Source organism: Syngnathus floridae, chromosome 14 (assembly GCF_059516105.1).
Source record: "Syngnathus floridae isolate MCC-2025c chromosome 14, RoL_Sflo_1.0, whole genome shotgun sequence".
Lineage (NCBI taxonomy): Eukaryota > Metazoa > Chordata > Actinopteri > Syngnathiformes > Syngnathidae > Syngnathus > Syngnathus floridae.
In genome coordinates, this window is record NC_142426.1 from 12,038,959 (window position 1) to 12,058,670 (window position 19,712).

Consider the following 19,712-nt stretch of genomic DNA (forward strand, 5'->3'; position numbering starts at 1 on the left):
TATTTTTTTTTTACTCATCACTTTCCATTTTAAACGATAATTAATCTACTCTTATATTAGTAGACAACTGTATTCATTAGCCACAAAACTAAATTATTGCTTGGGATGATTGACTTCTCCGTCTACTCTGCTCACATACGCCCTCTCCCGGCCACGGGGCCCGTAAACAGCCGCCAAGGCGCCACTCACTCCATCCACGCGCAAGTGTGCAATCGACTCACTCACGGTCCTCCTACGAGTGTGGACGAGGAGCAAGGAGGAGGAGAAGGAGAAGGATCAGCAGCAGCAGCAACGGAGCTTCGACAGCTCGCCCATAAACAAAGCATAAAAAGGGACGAACAAGGAGTTTTTTTTTGTCCTTATTATTTATTTTTAAGGATTCGAGCCGTCCAAGTTGCGAGACAAGCGCCGAAGAGTTTTGTTTTGCCAACCCCGCGGTCGCCTCGGAGCGGTCGACATGGATAAAGTTGTCGGTTGGTGGTTTGCCACCTTCACGCTGCTGCTATCCGCCCGGGGAGAAGTTTTTAAAGGTAAGTCAGCGCGCCTGATACATACACTGTTACAGATTATTTCCCCCTCCCAATTATTAGGATAATTTGATTTGATACATGGATGATTACGAACAGGTGCGACCCTGTAACCGGGCACGGTCACCGGGCGACGGTCAAGTTGAGGGAGTTCAGTGTTTGTGTGCGTCTAACTTTATCTTTATAAGTTGCCCTGTCTAATGTGATTAACCTCAAACGGATTCCCCGTGTCACCTGCGAAAATAAGAAGGTAAAAGCCGAAGTCGCGCTAAAACATTTGGATTGATTTCATGCAACAGTCAGCTTTCATGGCAACGAATGTGTTTCTCACGATGTTTTGATGCTGTATACCATGCCAGTCTAATCATTTCCATGTCAAATTGATTTGGAGAGGAGAAAGTTGTGGGAATGCGCAGTATTATAATGCCCGAAGGTCCTGAAAGGGCTCATATTGACATCCGATGAGCACATTCATCCATTTTGCCTCTAATGAACCCTAATGGATGACTAATCGATTCATCTCCCAAATATATTTTTCTAAAGCTCTTATTTAAAAGTTGGCTGACCGACTAAAGACGCACTACCGCAGTGGTGCTGTTGAGGGCGATATTGCACACGCCTCCAGCATCAATAGATGGAGAGAATGCAGATGTGAAGGAAACTTTGAACAAAGTCTTGTTAAATTTTCAAATATTTTTTATTATTCAAAAGTAGTGCTTCTTCAGTCACACAACATAAATGTGCCTCATCTTGTCCTACTTTAGTGAGGGTGCAGAGATTTATTGGCGGGGGCTCCCAACGGTGCTGCAACTGTCGATAAACGCTCTCCTAATTGCACACGCGTGTGTGAGGGAGGGAGTGTGTGTGTGTAAATATGTAAACCAGGAAGAAATCAATGTTTCACTCTTTCCCTTGTGAGGTGACGGATTAGCCGCACGGCGGGCTCTAGTGTTTGCTATGGAGGGGACGTGCTAACAGCTCATGTGCAAATCAGATCACGCACAGTGTTGGTCCACTTGGACCCCCCCTCCCCAGTTTCAGCCCCTAGAAATCATCTTCAAATTTAACCTTTTGTTGCTCTTTTTTTTTTGCTCTGCACATTGCCTCCTCAGCCATAGACAGCTAGCATTTTCCTTCCTGAAAGTTTTTTTTTTTTGCTCTTATGTCTCTACTAGGATGGGCTTTTGTGAGAAAAAAAAATGCTTCTATAGTCGCCACTGCAGCCTGTTTAGGCGGGAGACTGTTTGGTCTTGCACTAACTGTGTACTCCGCGTTCTGAAACAAAGTAGTGAAATCCATTTTGCAAAATGATTCCACACTTAATTTTGTTCTCATTGTAGTTACTACCTGTTTACATCTCTCCTGCTGCCCATTTAGGCAGACCGCTAGTAATTGTATCCAGCTTATTCCAACACCCTATGAGTATATGCAATGTTGTGCAGGAGGTTTTTTCTTTTGCTTTGGTCCTGTTAATTCATTTGATTGATTGATTTTGATTTGTATCCTGTAGTGCCAGCGAGCTGGCGTTAACCTAACTCCAGTGTCCAAATGCCCTTCATAAACTGTTGTCATGGCGTGAGAGGCAAAAGTCGAATATTTCTTCAATATTTATGGGATATTCATTAAATATTAATTGAAAGGTGAATTGGGTACGAAATGACCCCGCTGCTTGTGGCCACTGTGCTGCCAAGTGGTGAAACCAACTTCCGGTTTCCTTGCTGTTCGACAGCAGCATGTTTAAATGACAGGCTGGTTGAGCTTATTTTGTGTCCTCTGCAGTGGACGAGGAGTGCATATTTATTTTTTGGGCCAAATTAATTCAGCACCAAACTTAGATCTTCTGTTAACTTCCTGTTTTTATGTCCACAGCAGCTTGTTTGGACAGCTAACTCATTGGGCTTGTACTGTGTCCTCTCTTTCCGTTGCCAAGTAGTGAAATCCATTTTTTACGTAAATATCTAAATTTGTTCCAAATAATCCTACACCGAATCTTGCTTCTTTGCTTTTCAAACAGATCCACAGCAATTCGTTTTCGTCTCCAACCTTAACAAATTGTTTTATCTGCTTCCTGTTGCTAGGGAGGGTAACTTTCATGCACAAAACTTCCTTCAGCAATTCATTTTTGTTGTTCGCTCTCCATAACGTGTATGATATCTCCTGCGACCCATCACATTCAATTCCAGAGAGACTTGTGTTTTGTTGCGGTGCCCATCCTTATTCCAGAAACGAGCCATGTGCCGATCACGGCTCGTCATTCTTGAGTGACTCAGTCGGTCGGGCCTGATTGGCGTGCGCACTCGGACCAAAGAGAAGCAGGCACAGACGTTCCTCGGTGAGATAAACAACTTAATTGGAAGCAATCATTTAGTGCTTCACTCATTTTTTTTCTCCCCGGTTCCCAGCTGACTCGGATTTAATAGAGTTTTTCTGCAAGGTGTCCTGACGGATGGCAGCTTCCTTTTGTAGGCGCCATCACAGAATTAATTTAAATATGCATGATTTTTTTTCTCTCCCTCCCAACCATGTTGGAGGATTGATGATTGTACAAAGCAGCCAGCGAGGTGTCTACATTCTTTGCTAACTTTGCTTCTCAGACACTTTTATTCTGATGGTAATGAAGGCGATGGAAAGCAGTTTTTTTTTTTTTTTTTGTTCGTGGTGTGCCTTCCCCCCACCTCACCACCCTCGAAAAAAAATGACATTGATTGTAACTGTCTTATTTCCTTTCCTGAGGAGAAATTTGAAAAATTTCTCAAATGCTAAGTGCTGCTATTTAAACGTGTCTTTTGATGTGACGACTGGCGGGAGAGCCTAATGTTTATTTATTTTTTTAAACCACGTGGAGAAGCCCAACAGAAACACTCAGGATGTAAATAAGTTGAATTTGCATATTATTTCGTGTCTGGTGCCTCAATCTAGAATGACAAACAGGATTGTAATCGTGTGGCGGTGGTTATCGCATTCACCATTTCTAAGTGTGTTCTGGCTTGAAGGTCGGGATACAAAAACCAGATTTGAGGCAAATTAGTTTGGAGTTTTTGGGAATGCAGGTTGAGAAACCTGCTGTGAGTTACGTGCAATGTGAGATAATCCAAACAGAGAATTAAAACTCGAGTTGTGTTTTGGTGTGCTATTCCTTCAAAAAAGAAAAGTGACACGAAATTAGTACGGGCACACTCAGTTTGTCGCCTAATCGGGCTGCTGTAGTGATCCAAGCAGGAAGAAAGGAAAATTTAATGCTGGTTTATTTGGAAACAATACAAGGACCAAGCACGTTGGCGCCTCAACGGCCTGCATTACCGATCAAAACAGGAATTATTTATTTTTTTCTGCGAGGCTGTTTCTGAGAAAAAGTACTTTGTGACACAGCAGCAGCAAAAAGCACAACATGCAATTATGATTACCGCAAATAGTTTTCCACCTGAACAGGGGAAAAACAAGCTTGGAACTAAATTGGAGATAGTTTGATGTGGGATGATTTGGAAACAATGCTTTTTGCTACCAAGTAGTCCAATCCATTACTGCAAAAATATCCCTTCCTTGAAATTTGCTTCTTTTTGTCTACTTCCTGTTTCCATCCGCCCCCTTAAGCATGCAAACTGGTTGCACCTGTACTTACAAGTACTGTTTTTTGTTCTACCAAGTCATAAAATGATACAGCATTGTGGAAAATAATCTCACACCAAACTTTGCTCACTTCACGTTTTTCTGTTTCAATCATGACAGCAGCCCGTTTAGGCAGCAAAAATCATTTTTGATGCTACCAAGCAGTAAAACACTTTATTTTGTTGCCGTAAGAACATTCGCGGTTGAATCACTGAGGAGTGAAGAACGTTGCAATTAAGAGAACCGAGGCCCACCCAAGCCCGTTTGAAAATAGTCCCACACCGTACACATCATGTTTATTTCCTGCGACAACCAACACAGCAGCCCTTTTAGGTTTCGTCTTTGGGGTTGAATTCCATATTTTACGATCACATTAAAGATTCTACTGTATTGCACTAAAAAGAAAAGACAAGCCACTAAGATTGTGAAGTTGGGCGCCATAAAAAAACAAAAAAACATCAAAAAATAGCCATGGTGGTGTAAAAAAAGAGCCGCCCTGCCATGAGCTCTTCCAAGCAAGCGTGGCGCAAACTCATCAGTCCTTATCTCACGCGTCCCGAGGGTGCCACTCCACATTCGATCATTAGCCGCTGATTTGCCAGCCATTTTATTTACATTCTTGAGAGGCCATAATAGTTTTGAAGTCGACTCTCGAGGCGGCGGTGGCGGTGGCGGCGGCGGCGTTATGAGGGAGCTGTTGCCGCGGAATGATAATTGGCCTTGAGATGATGCGACTGAGTGAAGGATGCCGGACAAACAGAGGCGCTCTAATTACGGAGTGCGGAAGGGAGGGAGGGGGGGGTGGAAACTAATGAATTGTACGCGGGCCGACGCAGGGGCCGTCTAATGAAGCGAGCGGCGCGGGGACTGTTTGTGTGTCTGCGAGGCACGCTTGAACAATTATGCCATTGCGTCAACACTTGTAAGGAAAAAAAAAAGTAGTGCGAAAAACAAGTTGCGATGCAGCCAAGCGCGCCCGTGTGCATCGTAGGTGACATGGTGTTGAGTAAAAGCACACTAATTAATGCTCGCCATTGTTATGAATGATGACGACCAGGAGAAGGAGGAAACGGACTTTTCCAGGATGTTGAAAAGGCTTCAAAGGAAGAAGGAGACTTGCTGGAAGGAGACTTGCCAAAAATCTGCCAGTGTTGCTGTTAACTAGTCGCAGTGCAAGTCGTGGCACTAGGGGGATGTATGTAGGGCGGGCAGGGGTGCGCCGCTACTGCTTGTTCCACCTTGTCTCCTGTTATTTATTAAGCATGTGTCAAGGCTCCGGCGGCAGGCAAGGTGAACTCCGCCCCCTTCATCCGCTGGAAGAGGGGGTGCTGGGCTAGTTTTGTGTGTGTGTGCGCTTATGAGTGTAACCAGGGGCAAAATTTTCCATTACTGTCAGCGGGAATCTGTTGCCGTCACATTAGCGAACGTCACGCTCGCTCATTAATGCATTAGGGTCTCGCTGGCTCGTCAGTTATTTGCACCGGGCCGTTTGCCCTTGCGCTAAAAAGGCCGCCCGGCGCTCCACCTATTGACCATCTAACTGTTCAATAATGAAGCCATCCCCCAGGATGAATAGACCCTCGGTGGGGCCTCTGAGTAAAGGAGAGGAATAATGAAAAAAAAAAAAAAGCCTATATTTCTATGAGAGGGCACACATGAAGCATAATTGACCGATAATTCTGATTTTACTCCCGTGGCTGGGAATGTGCTTCCTGTTTCTGTGGACAGTTTTTCTGTAAAGAGCCACTCAACCTCTCTGCTTTTAGTCGTGGTTGTGCTCCGCCACTGTTCTGCCTCCCTTTAAGAAGGACATCGTAAATAATAGGCCAGTAGAAGCAAAAAAAAAACGCACAAACAAATGTCAGACACAATACGAAGCCGAAATGGGCACTTTGGACGCGGCAGTTTCCTTTTCTGGCAAGTTCTGAGCTGGACCAGGAAATAAATGCTGATTCTGCTTTTTGCTTGATCCTTTCAGCATCATGGTGCAGTATGTATACGGAAATATTAATATTGCTACTTTTGCCGCCTGACATCCAAAATGTTCTTTCTCTTTGTCTTGTCATGTCCAATTGATAAATGAGAACCCATTTTATGACGGTCACTCGTTGATATTTGTCTGCTTTGCTGCTGTAGTTTCTTTGCTTTACTAAAAGGCGCAGACAACCTTGGAAAATGCGAGTGAATAACTTGACAATTATGCAGATTTTCAATTCAACGACCACACTTTCCTCACATCATCGCCTTTGCGTCGACCGACGTGCCATCTGACTATGTTCTATTCATCGTCAAACGATAACAAAACCTTCAATAGAAGATCAACAAAATAGAGATTTATATTTCTGCTTCTGCCAAGTACACCAACTTGCGTTGTGTGTCACCGAGTGTTCCGTTGAAGACTCCGAGCCTTGAACGGCTCAATAGCCGCACGGTTCCAAACCTCCTCTGGCACAAAGCAGCTGCTGTTGAGCCTGAAGGGCAAAACAGAAGGAGCCCCAAATCTTGAAGCATGTCACAAGAGTTGAAGCTGTTTTATCTGCCAAAGTGGGACCGACTCTTTGTTATTGCTTCAGGCATGTCATGCAGCTAGTACGGTGTATGCGACCCAATCATTTCGCATAATAGTCTCCATCTAATTTGTATGTTGCTAAGTGTTGTATTTCAGTTAGGAGTGCCTCAAGGCTCTATTCTTGGGCTGTAGCTGTTCTACTAAAGTGGACAGGAAACTCTCAATAAATGACAGCGTTCTCGATGACAAGTTAGCCTGCTGTCCCATTCATTTGAGAATAGTTATTTTAATCCCGGAATCTGTATTTCGTTGGTCAGTGTCAAGTTAATTTTTGTCAGCCTGGCTTAGCACGCAAGGAAGGCACTGCTAAGCACGCCAAGTCTCACTCACTTGGTCGACGACCAACAGCTGCATGGCCAAACAATAACGAGGGAAGGATGAGGCTCGGCCCGATGCTGTGCTCCCACCCTGTAATCACGCAGCAAAATTACAGGGCCGCCGCCGGAGTCATGTGACGTGCGGCGTGAGCGGGGAGGGTCAAAAAAAAAAAGTTGAAACACATTTGAACGTGCATCTGCGTAAACAAAACAAAAGAGGGTGCAAAAAGGTGACTTCACTGGGTACGTTGCCATTTCACGGTTAATTTGCGTTGTCTTCAGTCTGCACTTGTTTTATTTTTGTACTCAACGTGCATTGCAATCTTAATTCCTTTCTTTTTTTTCTGATTATGTTTAGCATTTTTATTTTTTCACTATTTGATATTTTACATTTTAGTGTAATATCTGTTAAGCTTACGAAAAACACTTGTTTTATCTAAAAACATTTTTTTACCACTTTTTAGAAATTTGCTACATTCATATTAAATGTCCTTGTTTTCACTTCATCTGCTTTTAATTATTGGATTTAGTTTTCTCACATATTTAATTGAAACTTACCACTTTTTAGAAATTTGCTACATTCATATTAAATGCCCTTCTTATCACTTCATCTGTTTTTAATTTTTGAATTCTATTTTCTCACATATTCAATTCAAACTTTTATCCAAGTTTTTCTATTTAATTGTTTTTATTTAGTATGTTTACTTCTCTTTGATATATTTGATAATTGTGTTTTTACGACCTCACTACAGTACACATTTTATTTTTTTCTTTATTTCATGCTTTGATTATGGTTTATGTTTTGACTCACTAATTTTTTTCCTACTTGATATGTATTACGTTAATACACATAGCCTTCAGGATTAGTTTACTTTGGCTACACTCCAGCGTCACATATCATAACTGAAAGAAAGCCCGTTAAAGCGGTCTTTTGAGAGCACCATCATATTTTGCTTGGTGTGCTCTCCGAAAGCTAAAGTATTTTGAAGTCCCTTATGAATATTTTTTTTTCCCTCTATTTAACCCGCAGCCGGAGCCTCGGCTTGACTCAAATGTAAATATATCTTTTCCTTTCCTCCTCTAAGTCTTTGAGCGATTCCCCGGGCTAACCACGGATTTCCCTATTGCCATTCCTAGTCGATCTTAATGTGGAATTAGTCATAATAGGATTCTAGCTGGAGGTAGGCAGCCCAGTTTATTCAGGCAAAGATGCCGGGGACTCTGACTGAATTTGTACCCCGAAAAACCTTTTTTTCCCCCCCCACGTTTATAAATGTCGTTGCTACGAAGTAGGAATCAAACTTGGGCATCTTGAAATGAAGGTGTAGGAATACTGGGGAATACTCTGGCTAACAATTGGAAAGTTAGTTCACAAGTTACAGCATTATGAGAAAGCAAAAAAAAGCTTTTGTTGCAAATCATTCTTTTGCATGACCAGGGTGGAAATGATGCCTTTGCGGGATTATGATCCTCCTCCCTGCCTTCCTGTCTTCTACAAATGAACTTGACGGGCTTTAATTTACTGGCGCAAAGTCCAGACTGCCAGTCTTGTTCGTGCCGAGCTCAATCTCCACCGCCGTGGTGGTGGTGGCACCAATTAGCCGGGCCCTCGGTTTCAACTGGGCCTCCGCCGCCATCGCCTCCTGTCACATCCTGGATAATAAGTCGACATGTAGTCACTAACCGCCGCGGCCCGTGCACGCTGAGGTGCAAACAATGTGTCACTATGCCAGTATCTTATGGACCAATAATTACAGGAAAGGCCACAGAAAGAAAAACATGAAGAATCTTGATGCGTTTTGATGTTTGGGAAATGCCAAGGCAGCCTTGAAGCTTAGCATTGGAACCATTGGAACATTCCGCCAGCTAGTCAATCAACGTTACATTTTCGCATTCTGAGACTACAAGGTGTTTAATTCCTGTCCATTGTGGCTCTTTAATGAAAATTTTGGCCTTAAGATCCTGTTAGTGAAGTTGATTCAAGTAGTCCTGTGTGTGTGTGTGTGTGTGTGTGTGTGTGTGTGTGTGTGTGTGTGTGTGTGTGTGTGATCCTCCCCTGCTCTACATGCGCACATGAAAGAAGACAAGACATTTCCATACGAGATTAAGCGCGAGTGCGTAATTAGAGACTCAGTCAGCGGTGACAACAAGAAAATATGTGATTTTCTCGTCCGCAAGATGAAACGGGGAGGCGGGCCCGGTCGGTCGAGGTTGAGCGGCACATTTTTAATTGGATGCAATCCCCAAAGGTGGCCCGGCTAGTCCCGAGGCACCTGAGTCTAGAAAAAGATGGATTAGGATTACATTTATTAATTATGACTTTTTTTTGGTGCATGTATTCGTGCATGTTGAGTGCCAGTGAAATAATGAGGTGTTTGCCTATTCTCGGGTAAAGCGCTAACCATATTTATGGCACGTCGGCAATTTCCCTGAATTATAGGTAATTTTCCCATCTCAGAAAGGATCTGCGATCGCTTTGTAATCGTTCAAATCGTTGTCAGAAGTTCAATGTGAATGGGACTCAACTCTCAGGCTGGATTTGATAATACATGCATCAAGTGGCACAATTGGATTTGGGATTCAAGACTCTTTAGAATTTGATCTGGAATGAGTTAGAGTTTAAAGTAGAATTTCAAGGAAGGGTTGGAAATTGGGATTCAAACGAAGGATAAAGTTTCATCATTCCGGTTGAGTCCGTCATGCCTTGTAACGTTGGTACTCTGAGGAGCTCGGTCGGCCATTCGTGCGTGCTGGACTGAACGTCTGTTAAAAATGAGCCAGGAGACAGACATGCGTTGACATTGCGGACGTTAGCCTGCGTGGCCGCGTGCCCAGCTGCTGCGAGCGAGCAACACGCTTAATTCATGCTTCACCCTATTTCCTGTCTCAAGAAAGGACTTGGTGTTCAAGTATGGCTTCAGGTTGAAAATAAGGATGCATTTAAGTCAGGATTTGCATTTCAAATGAGGTTTTTGTTTCAGGGTGCGAAAAAAGTGTCAAATTAAGGATGAAAATTAGCGTTTCATGTTCAGATGTTTTATGTTAGGCTTCCTATAAAAAGGTTTTAAGCTAAACTTTCCACTCCGACTACGGATTATTTATTCATACTTAATCTGTCAATGATTTGTTCAATTCACCAATTGACCTGTTGATTGTTTATTTCGATGAATCCATGATTTGGATTTTAAACGTTTTCTAGATCGGGAAAAAGAACACAGGACAAAAAAAATGGACTTCATCTTTGAAGATTCTCTGTAATCTGTTGAGATTGGCTTTGTGCCATCTCAGATGTAACTCTTGTTTCTTGGCGGCAATTTTCTCCGTGCAATGCAATCAAGATTTAAGAGCAGCAGCCTTGAACACACAAACTCCTTAAATCAGCAAGCACATGCTAGGCAGCCAAGCGACAAATTCCTCCGCTAATCAGTCGACCTCACTGTCTTTTCGGGGCCCGACGTCTGGCCGGCTTCCGCTCCGTCGGCCCCCGCAATGACGCTAACGCCGCCTAATATCGCCAGCCGCACTTTGGGAAGTCCAATTTGCACTGAGAATAATTCCACTCGGCACCTCGCTCGCAATCAGACTGACGCCATCTGATTGTTTCAAGTGATGGGCAGAACCAGTGGAGTCAACTGCGTGCAATTGACAGAACAAAAGAGCGTTTAGAGCCTTGTGAAGGACTACTCATTACTGAAATTCTTGCCTGACGAAGAACCGACGTGCTGAAAATTCTCGAAAATTCACAAGAATCTTGCTTGAAATGCACTTGAATCTTCAAATTCTTTCTTTCACTGTTCATCTGGAAAAAGAGGAACAGGATGAACGCTCTCAGCGAAGTGAGTACACCCCCCTCGCAGTTTTTTTTCCATGAAATCTTTTCATGTGACTTCACGGCAGCCATGTTGTCATCACGCTTACGTCGACGCTGCCCGAGGATACGACATCGGTGGTCTCCGGGGACGAGATGTCTCCGGCGGGACGACGGATACCTCACACTGAGCCACCTGCCATTTAGCAGCGTTCGATTACTCGCAAGTGACATTTAGGGCCACACACCATTCACTTGCTGGTTCTGCAGCCGCAGACATCCGTGCGGTGCCTTCAGGGATCTCCAGAAATTAGGAACACGCTACCCCCCGTGCACCCCCCCCGCCGGCGTGACCACCATCAACTTAATCCCCTCTCCCCTCTTTCTCAACCCTCCCTCCAAACAAGGGGGTTTTGTCAGCCGCAAGGGCCGCCACATCCCTCTCTGAGGCTGCCAGCGGAAGCGATATTGCAGCCTGCCAAACGCTCCGGGAAAAAGAATGGAAGAGGACCCAATATGCATATTATTCTAATACCAGCCGTCGGTGCCTGGAATCGCGCAACGTGATACCGTAATGAATGTGCGCTGCCTCGTAGGGGTCTACATGAAGCTGTTTTGCCACGGCCATGAATAATTCATTACTGAGCCCAAAGGCGGTGAATCAAGCGAGGCAAGAGCTAAGAAAATTAGCTACCAATTAGTGTTTATTTATGGCCGCTGTGTGTTTTGCTTTCGTCCTAGCGAGGGAAAGGTACGTTTCGGTTACCTGGTTGACCTTGAGGCGAGAGTGGGACTCGAATCAAATGGGCGGGGGAGTGGGGACAATCATTTTCTGCAGTTATTTTATGCTTGCAAACATAATTGCGTGCCCAAATACCTTTACAATTTATTTAACAAGTCTGTTTTAGTAAGTTTGAATATGCTCACGATTCATTTGTTGATTTCAGAGTGTCTTTGACCAACGTCCCTTAGTCGCATCTTTGTGTTTTTATGATCATAGACATACTGTTGGATTATTCGAATGATGAGAGAAATCAGATTTATTTTGGAGTTATTGGTCAATATATTGATTAATAGCACCACTTTCCACACATTTTCCCTTAGACTAACTGTGCTGTTGTTTTGTCATCTTGGTATTGTGCCACCAAATGATATTCTTCTTATAAACGGTACAGAGGAGACACTTAAGCAATATTTTACACTGGTATTGATCACTATCAATGTTGGATTTATTATTAATATGGACGTTGGTATGTGTTTTTATGACATCATTGACGGTATGATACAGCGCTACCGTCAGTGAGACTCGACAGCACCAAAGGTTGTTTTAGCATATTTAATTTACTTGTACAGGCTTTGATTAGCTTTGCCGTCTTCCATTTCTGCAACAAGGAATATTTCGTATCATATCACGGACGGTATGATATAGCGGCGTTGTCGGATGATTCACATGACCGCGGCCCGTCACATGCATTAGGCCACAAATCGTCGCTCGACTGTCACATCTTTCCACATGACACGTAGGAGACTTTGTTGACGGAGGCAGTCAGTCACTGCTAAACCTCTGTCTCCTTGAAGACTCCCCCCCTCGTCCTATCTTCCTCCCCCACTTTGCCCCCGGCTCTTCCTACCCCGGCGCGCTGGCAGCCGGCCCGGATGCATCGCCGGTCGTCACTTGTCAGCGGAACGACACGACACGTCGCTCCGATTCGCGGCGCATGTCGTTGAAAGCGAACCCCCCCCCCCCTTCGCCCTACCGAGAAAAATGGGCGCCGAAATAGCATGTGACTGCAGATAAAGAAAATAAACAGAAACACTTTGGGTCTGATGTTTTACCTTGCGTACGAAGAAGACGACGAAGAAACTTTAGGTTGTCAAGGTCAAGGAAGAGATCCCAAGCTAATTCAATTAAAGACAGGCAAGGAAGCCTGTGGAAAATCCCCACAATCGGTTGACAGGTGGATAAAGAGGAGAAAAATACCCAGCAGAGATTGGCCAAGATAACTGTGCTGTCTTCTATTCTTCTTTTCTTTTGTGGAGCTTTGATTTGGAAGGCAATGCCGAGGATGTCTCTCATCCAAAAAGGCCGAATTGCACGCACGGCCGCAGTTGTGCAGAGGAAGAGATAAGGCAAGCCGGCAGACGGCCATTGTCCTCTTCTCACTTCAGGTCACATCATTAAGGTCTCGTTCAGAGTGTGGAAAAGAAAGGGGAATGAATTATAGAGTGAAACGTTCTAGATTCACAAAAGTCATTGTTTCAGCTCTATTGTTTGTCTATTAGCGCCCAGCTTTTTTCTCAGGTCATTCACTGAAAAGAAAGAGTGTACAAGAAAGGTAACAAATGAATATACTCTGGAATGACATTTGTAAAGAAATCTCAAGCTTTTATTTTGACAAAAATAGAGTTGATTTTGGATTCAGACAAAGTGCCAGGCTTCACGCAAGTGTTGCAGCATTTCTGTCAACCTGACGAATTGCTGTGGATTCCTTGAGTGTTGCCTCGCAATGAAAAAATAAATAAATAGATAAATAGATAAATAAATAGATAAATAAAAGGTCCTATTTTTCACCGAGCTACTATTAAAATTGCAGACTGGTTCTTGTTTCGTGTCTCCTTCCATGTTAGAGAAGAGACATGATTGCGTCAGGAGTGTTGAATCACGGCGATATCATGTCGTCTCTTTTGGCTCGGCTGCTGTCACGAATCGTCACAGTTTGTTCCGTCACGTGCCCGTCAAAGCGGTTCTGTCGTGTTCCCAGCCAGTAATTATCCACGGGTCCGACCGCCCCAAATAATGTGTTTGTGCATGTCAGCAGTAAAGGAACTCGAGGTTCATGTTCTGTACTGTGAGTTCGCTTGAGCGAGAGCATTTTCATATTCGTGAAAGCGACATGTGAGCTTGTTGGACAGTATCGATAACCATGCTACTCTAATTCATACATTGATAATGATTTTTTAAGATTTTTCTTTTTAAATTTGATTAAGGTTAATGCAAAATCAGAATGGTCAGTGTTTTTTGTGATCTCTTATGAAGTGAATATGAGTACTGCTGCCACAAATACATTTTAACAATTATTTTCTCACTGATAAATTAGAGAATTTGGTCCAAGCCTGCAATAAGACATAAATCATTCAGTTTCATGTCGACGTCATTCATGTCCTTGATGTTGGGATATATGACAGCACCTCACGTTGTTGGGTGTGCGAAAGAGCACTTTGGCAGCTTTCCCTTATTCCATGATTGATTGGCCGCCTCTGGCCAAACTGATAGAAGCCCTACTGGCTTCTAAGACGGTCAAGCAGGAGCTCTCGGAGTGACGCCTGACCGGATGAGTTGCATTCCCTCAAATGTATGATTATTATTATGAGTGGCATGACCTTTGCAGCCACATTTTCTCGGCAAACGTGAAGGATTAGATTTGACAGACGCAATGCTGCCCACAAGCACTACAGATCAATTTGGATTTAAAAGTTTTGAAGCGTTGTAGAGATTGGTAGCAGGAATTCAAGAAGACACTTTTGATTGGGAGCGTGATCAATCAATGGATTCATGCGGTGTAATTGTTCCATCTTGAATCCATTATATACCTGAGAGTACCAATAGTTTACCATTTTCGACAAATAATCACTCCTATTGTATGCTATCCAGAGATTTGCACCAAACAAGACTCTCTGCAATGTTGTGTCCGTCTGTACGTACCTGTTAAGAATTGCAACTCTGTAGCTAACCAAAACAGCAGCACTTACCAAAACATGCAGTGTAGCAGGTGGTGGCCCTTATGCAAGTCGTTAACAAGATTCCCCAGGGCAAGTATTAAAGATAAGCTTATCTTATCTCTGACATAGTCACCCCACAATATTGTGTGTCTTTGTGTAAAATTTGAACCCTAATTCTGACAAGGGCAACAGAATGTAAAACGGTAAAGTCTTGATAAAGTCGATTTCACGTTGCGTGGGTCCATTTTTAAACTTCTGTTATAAATAAACAAATGTGCAGATAATAGACACTGCCTAAATGCATTTCGGACATGTGCAGATGATTTCAAGTGTTCCTGAAATGTGAACAGTCATTTGGTGAAACTGTTGGCACTTTTAAAGCGCATTTTGAATCCAGCTACTCTTTGATGTGTAAGAATTTGAAAGGACATTTGAATTAGAAAATAGGTCAGCATCCGTTCAACAATAATTGGATTTAAAAATTAATACTATTAATGCGATTCTGGCAATTCTATTCTTTGGCGTGATTTATTCATGCCACTTGACTGTCTGAGAGGTCTTAATTGCACTATGCTATTGTGTTAGGGAACAGGTAGAGATAAAGCGTATGGACCAGATTGAAGCTGTTGTCAAGAGGTGAGCAAAGCAAGTCCATCTGAAAGGAGACCTCACGCTTTCAACGTTGAACCCGGGAAGATGAAGCCTCCAGATGATTTATGGCACTTTAGAGCAAGAAACAAAGAGCACCCGACATGTTTGAAGTGGGCGTGAACACCCTAAGACAGCACTTTTTGAAAGCGTGCTCTTGCCGGCCGGGATTGAAATCTCTTCAGCTGCATCTGTCAAGGCTACGTCATTTGCAACCCTTTGACTCCAGCTCGCACCTGTCTGTGCATGTGCTGCCTCTGCAGACCAATTACAATCGAATAGAATTGAAAAAAAACTTTATTTGCAATAGGGGGGGGATTCTGATTTTACAAAAAGACATCAAATGATAAAAAATCCCCATATATTTTAGCAGCAGGAAAAATAAATATATCTATAGAAGTGAACAGCAAGACTCGTCGGCATCAAAAATATATGTATCAATAAATAGTTTCTATATACTAAATATAGGTCAAAAATGGAATAAACAACAGTAATGCTATTACCATTGAAGTGATGCAAAAACTAACGACTTGAGATTTTTTTTGTAGTAGGCAAGATTACAATTTTCAATTCAAGTCTCTCGTCTGAAAAATGACCGATTCGTTTGACGATCGCTTAGTAGTCGATTAATCGATTCATTGTTGCACCTCTGAGCAGAATCCTATTGCATTGCTAATGACATTTGAAATTGTGGACGTGATCTATATGGAATGGAAATACACAGTAAAATTAATTAGCTAAGTTAGTGTGGGAATGAAAAATGAATAAATAATGATTGCACAGTTATTTACAAGCTAGCGAGGGCAGTGTTGGTTGTCAAGTCAAATTAAGGCAATAACTGAGGGCATACATGCAGATTGTTGGTATTCCTGCTATTTTCACATGATCATACGATAACCCAGATTCTCCCCTCCAGAGGAATAGTTTCAACCATTCTTGTCGTTTTCTAATTAGCCTCACTGTTTCTACTTCTTTGACTTTCAACCTTGAACCGCTCCCGATTTTGCTACATAAGTGATTGTTCCACAAAACAAAAGAATCGTCTTATTTATTCCGTGATCAAACGCGATAATTCTTCCCTTTTTGCGCGAACGTCTCCCTCCGGACTAATTTACGCTATTGTTACCATCTTGTCTGACAAATTAGGCACTGAGAACGACATAGAGGGAAGAGAAGAAAAAGGGAAAAGGAGGGTAAAGCCACTGATAGCAACATTAGCATTTCACCCGCCGTTTGTAGGCCGGCCGGCTCAGGCAGAATTCAAAGAAGTGTTGATTTAATGGAGCTTGGGAGGATTGAAGCGCCTTACTGAAGGGTCATTGACTTTCGGGTCTGGATGTTGTTGTCTATTGGGGGGCGGGGGGATTTAGCACCGAACTCTTTCTTCTTCCGTTTTTTTTTTATTTTTTAGATCTCCCAGTCCGGGAGCTATTATTCACCAGAAACCAGTTTTCTTCCTCTCTTACATCTTCTTCTTCTCCCCCTTCTTTTTCTTCTTCCCAGCATTGATTGACGCCCGGCTGCACCTGCATCAAATGTGAAAGTAAAGGAAGTTTCGGTTACTTGCGACCTCGGAGTATTGAGCTTAGCGCTGCTGGGAATCGATGCCGGAAGCTAATTTTGGTGTAAACCATCTCCTTGTCTGCATTCAGTGGACAGTGGGACATGACACATTAAGAGTTACTTCCAAATTTGGATTTTATTTTATAAGCAAAACAAGCCAGATTTATTGACAGAGGTTCTTATTTATTTTTTTTAATTTATTTTTAGCCATACTTTGAAGAGGCTTTTAGCTATCAAACAAAAACCTGTCCTTGCATCATGGGAGCAAAAATATCACGATCAGCACCGCTTCGGTCGTTGGTGTTAAATATCATTGGCGGCGAGACCTCCGCCAATTCTTCCCATTAGCGACCTTCCTCCCCGTCCAGCTCGCCAAGGCAGAAATCCGCCCGTCGGCTCAATCCACCTCCGAGTCTACACTTGTTTTAACAAACATCTCGTCTGCTGTTGGTGGCCCCCCAAACGCCAAGAGCGAGAGGCAATCTCGGGTAATTTAAAACCAATGTCGACTATCTCCCTCTATTGCGGCCGGCGTAGAGCTGTGGGATCCTGCGGCTTAAGCCCCTTAGGGACTGATAGGCCTTTTCACTCCGGCCCCATTTCACTTATCTATTGGCAGCTCCTGCCAAGAGCCATCTCTGCGCTGAATTGCATGTATATATATTATCTGTTTGGGGAGTTTGAACTGCAGGAGAGGATTTAGACAATCAATCTCAATATCATTATCAATCACGTCTGGCTGTTCGCCGCATCGATTCGCCGGGAAATAAAGAAGTCGGCACTGAACGTTTCCACCGGGTAATCTGCCGAGCTAAGCGGCCCGGCCCGGCACGCTCGTCGCTTGGCGTTTTGCGAAACAAAGTGATGTTTTGAGGTCTCTTTCAAAAAGGCGCCGGAGAAATTCATTACTGGGAAGAAAGCCCTTCCAGCCCCGCGTTGTCAAAATGGCTGCGATCAACTTGATGAATGCACTTTCCAGTCGCGCAAAACATCACACGCAGCCTTCCCAGCCACTGACAATGACAGACAGCCTTCTACTCGGATATGCAGACATTTTGACGGATGATATATATATATTTTTTTTGCTCGACGACTATTTTCTCAGTCAGATTCTTCTTAGGATCCTACTGAAGTCATTGCAAATATGATGCTAATTAGCGCTTCCTAGAATTCCACACTGTGGAGTGACCTCTCATCGGTTTAAAAAAAAAAAATTAAATGTATGTTTGGGTCATCATTTTGTGTCGCTTGGAAGTTTGAGATGGTGATTTAGATTTTTGAAGACTTGTTTTGAGCTACAAAGCTACACTGTCTTTTGGAGTACTCCATGTCTTTCATATTTGTCCTCGACAAAGCTCCTCCCTCAGTCACAAGACGGCGTGTGCGAGGTGTGCCGCATGCCGCAGTACGACGCTAAACTTTCAAGACAAAAAAAAAAAAAAAAGTAGACTTTTTGTTACAGGTGCTGGAACAAAAGGCCTTTTAAGTCTGACTTGCGGGTGAAAATCTTTAGAAGAAATTGGCGGCGGCACGGAGGGGTTGACGTATTGATTGTGGCCTCTGGCTTCGTTCGGGGAAAAAGATGGATAGATTTCTTTGAAATGTACTCGGTGTGAGAATATAAAGACTGTTGTGCGTTGGCACTCGGGTATAAATTGTTTGGTGGCACATCCAGCGGGTCTGCCGTTTTTTTTTTTTTTGCTGGATGGCGACGGGGCGGATGATATCAACCACCCGTCGAGGGAGGTGGCATTCTGATGCCATTGATTGATGCCTTCATTTGCATGCGGGGCGTCTTCACCTCTTTCCACTGATGGATTGGGGCCACCGGAAAGCTTGTGTCATTTCTAGGTGACAAGATCCAGAAAAACGGATCACAAAGAAGCAGCACTGGTTATTTTCCAACGACTGACCTGTAATACTATACAATACTGTGAATGAACAATTTGTCTTGAGCCCAGAAAACTGGATTGGTGTATTCTTTTGTCTACTCTGAAGACAGCGAGCGACACTGATTCATTATTAAATGCCAAGAGTTCATTTCAAATGAACCCCGCCAAAAAATGTTATTCTTTTGGATGACTTTTTCTTCACCTGCCCCCCCGTCTTCTCCTCCCCTTTCCCCACCGAGTCAGAATACATTTCGCCACTGGCCGACGCCATCGATTTTGAATATCAACCCTAACCGATAAAAGCCACCTCTTTTGTACGCGGTCGTGCTGTGAAAGGACGGTAGGCGGCCTCGGGAGACGCGGGGAGGCGAGGCGAGGCGAAGGATCTTGGAACTATTGAGTGCAAATATTGATGGAAGCCAGCCAGTGGCAGCGAAGCCGCGGCCAAGGAATCATGTAAATGCCCGCCGACTTGCATCTTGGCAACGCATATATTTGTTTTTATTTCAAACTCTGAGTATAAAGTACATGCTCTTTTATTCTTGGTGGAATTTTGCGAAGGTGATGGAGGAGGTATTCATAATGTCCATGTGTGAATTTAGTTTGTTGGATTCACTAGTTTTTTTTTGAAAAATCTTGTTTTGAATGTTTCCCATTACATTATAATTATGGATCTCTGTGGCTCATCTGCCAATTGTAGAAATTCTCTTGAATCTCAAAACGTTTCCATGGCAAATGGTGGTATTAATGATACAGCATTTTTCATGTATTCTTTGAATTTTTCTGTATAAATTATTCATTTTGAATGTCATTTCAAAGCCATTGCAGTGGCAGTGGAGATATTAATAATGTCCATTGTGAATTGTTGCCATTGCTACTCATCATTTTAAAGACTTAATATTTCTTCTAATCTTTCCATTGCAACAATGAAGTTATTTAATAAATTCCAATCCAAATATAATTGCCGACCAAAAGAAAGAAAAAAAAAAATCAAACTCAAAATGTTTTTTTTTTGTTCATACATATTTTGCATTTAAGAGTGAGTGCTTTTGTTGCCAACAA

General features: G+C 43.1%; 1 protein-coding gene across 6 annotated transcripts in view; it reads left to right on the forward strand.

Annotated features, from left to right (window-relative positions):
• The first annotated feature begins 155 nt into the window (after window positions 1-155).
• Window positions 156-19,712, forward strand: part of LOC148387831 (receptor-type tyrosine-protein phosphatase mu) — an 89,447-nt gene continuing 69,890 nt past the window's right edge. For 4 of the 6 annotated variants that reach the window (XM_088396394.1, XM_088396395.1, XM_088396397.1 and 1 more), the window contains exon 1: window positions 157-530. In XM_088396394.1, coding sequence (XP_088252520.1) covers window positions 458-530 — 73 coding nt within the window. In that variant the 5' untranslated portion in view covers window positions 157-457. Of the gene's footprint in view, window positions 531-623; window positions 778-19,712 lie in introns of those variants that run through there. The other 2 variants (XM_088396396.1, XM_088396398.1) reach the window with 2 other exon arrangements.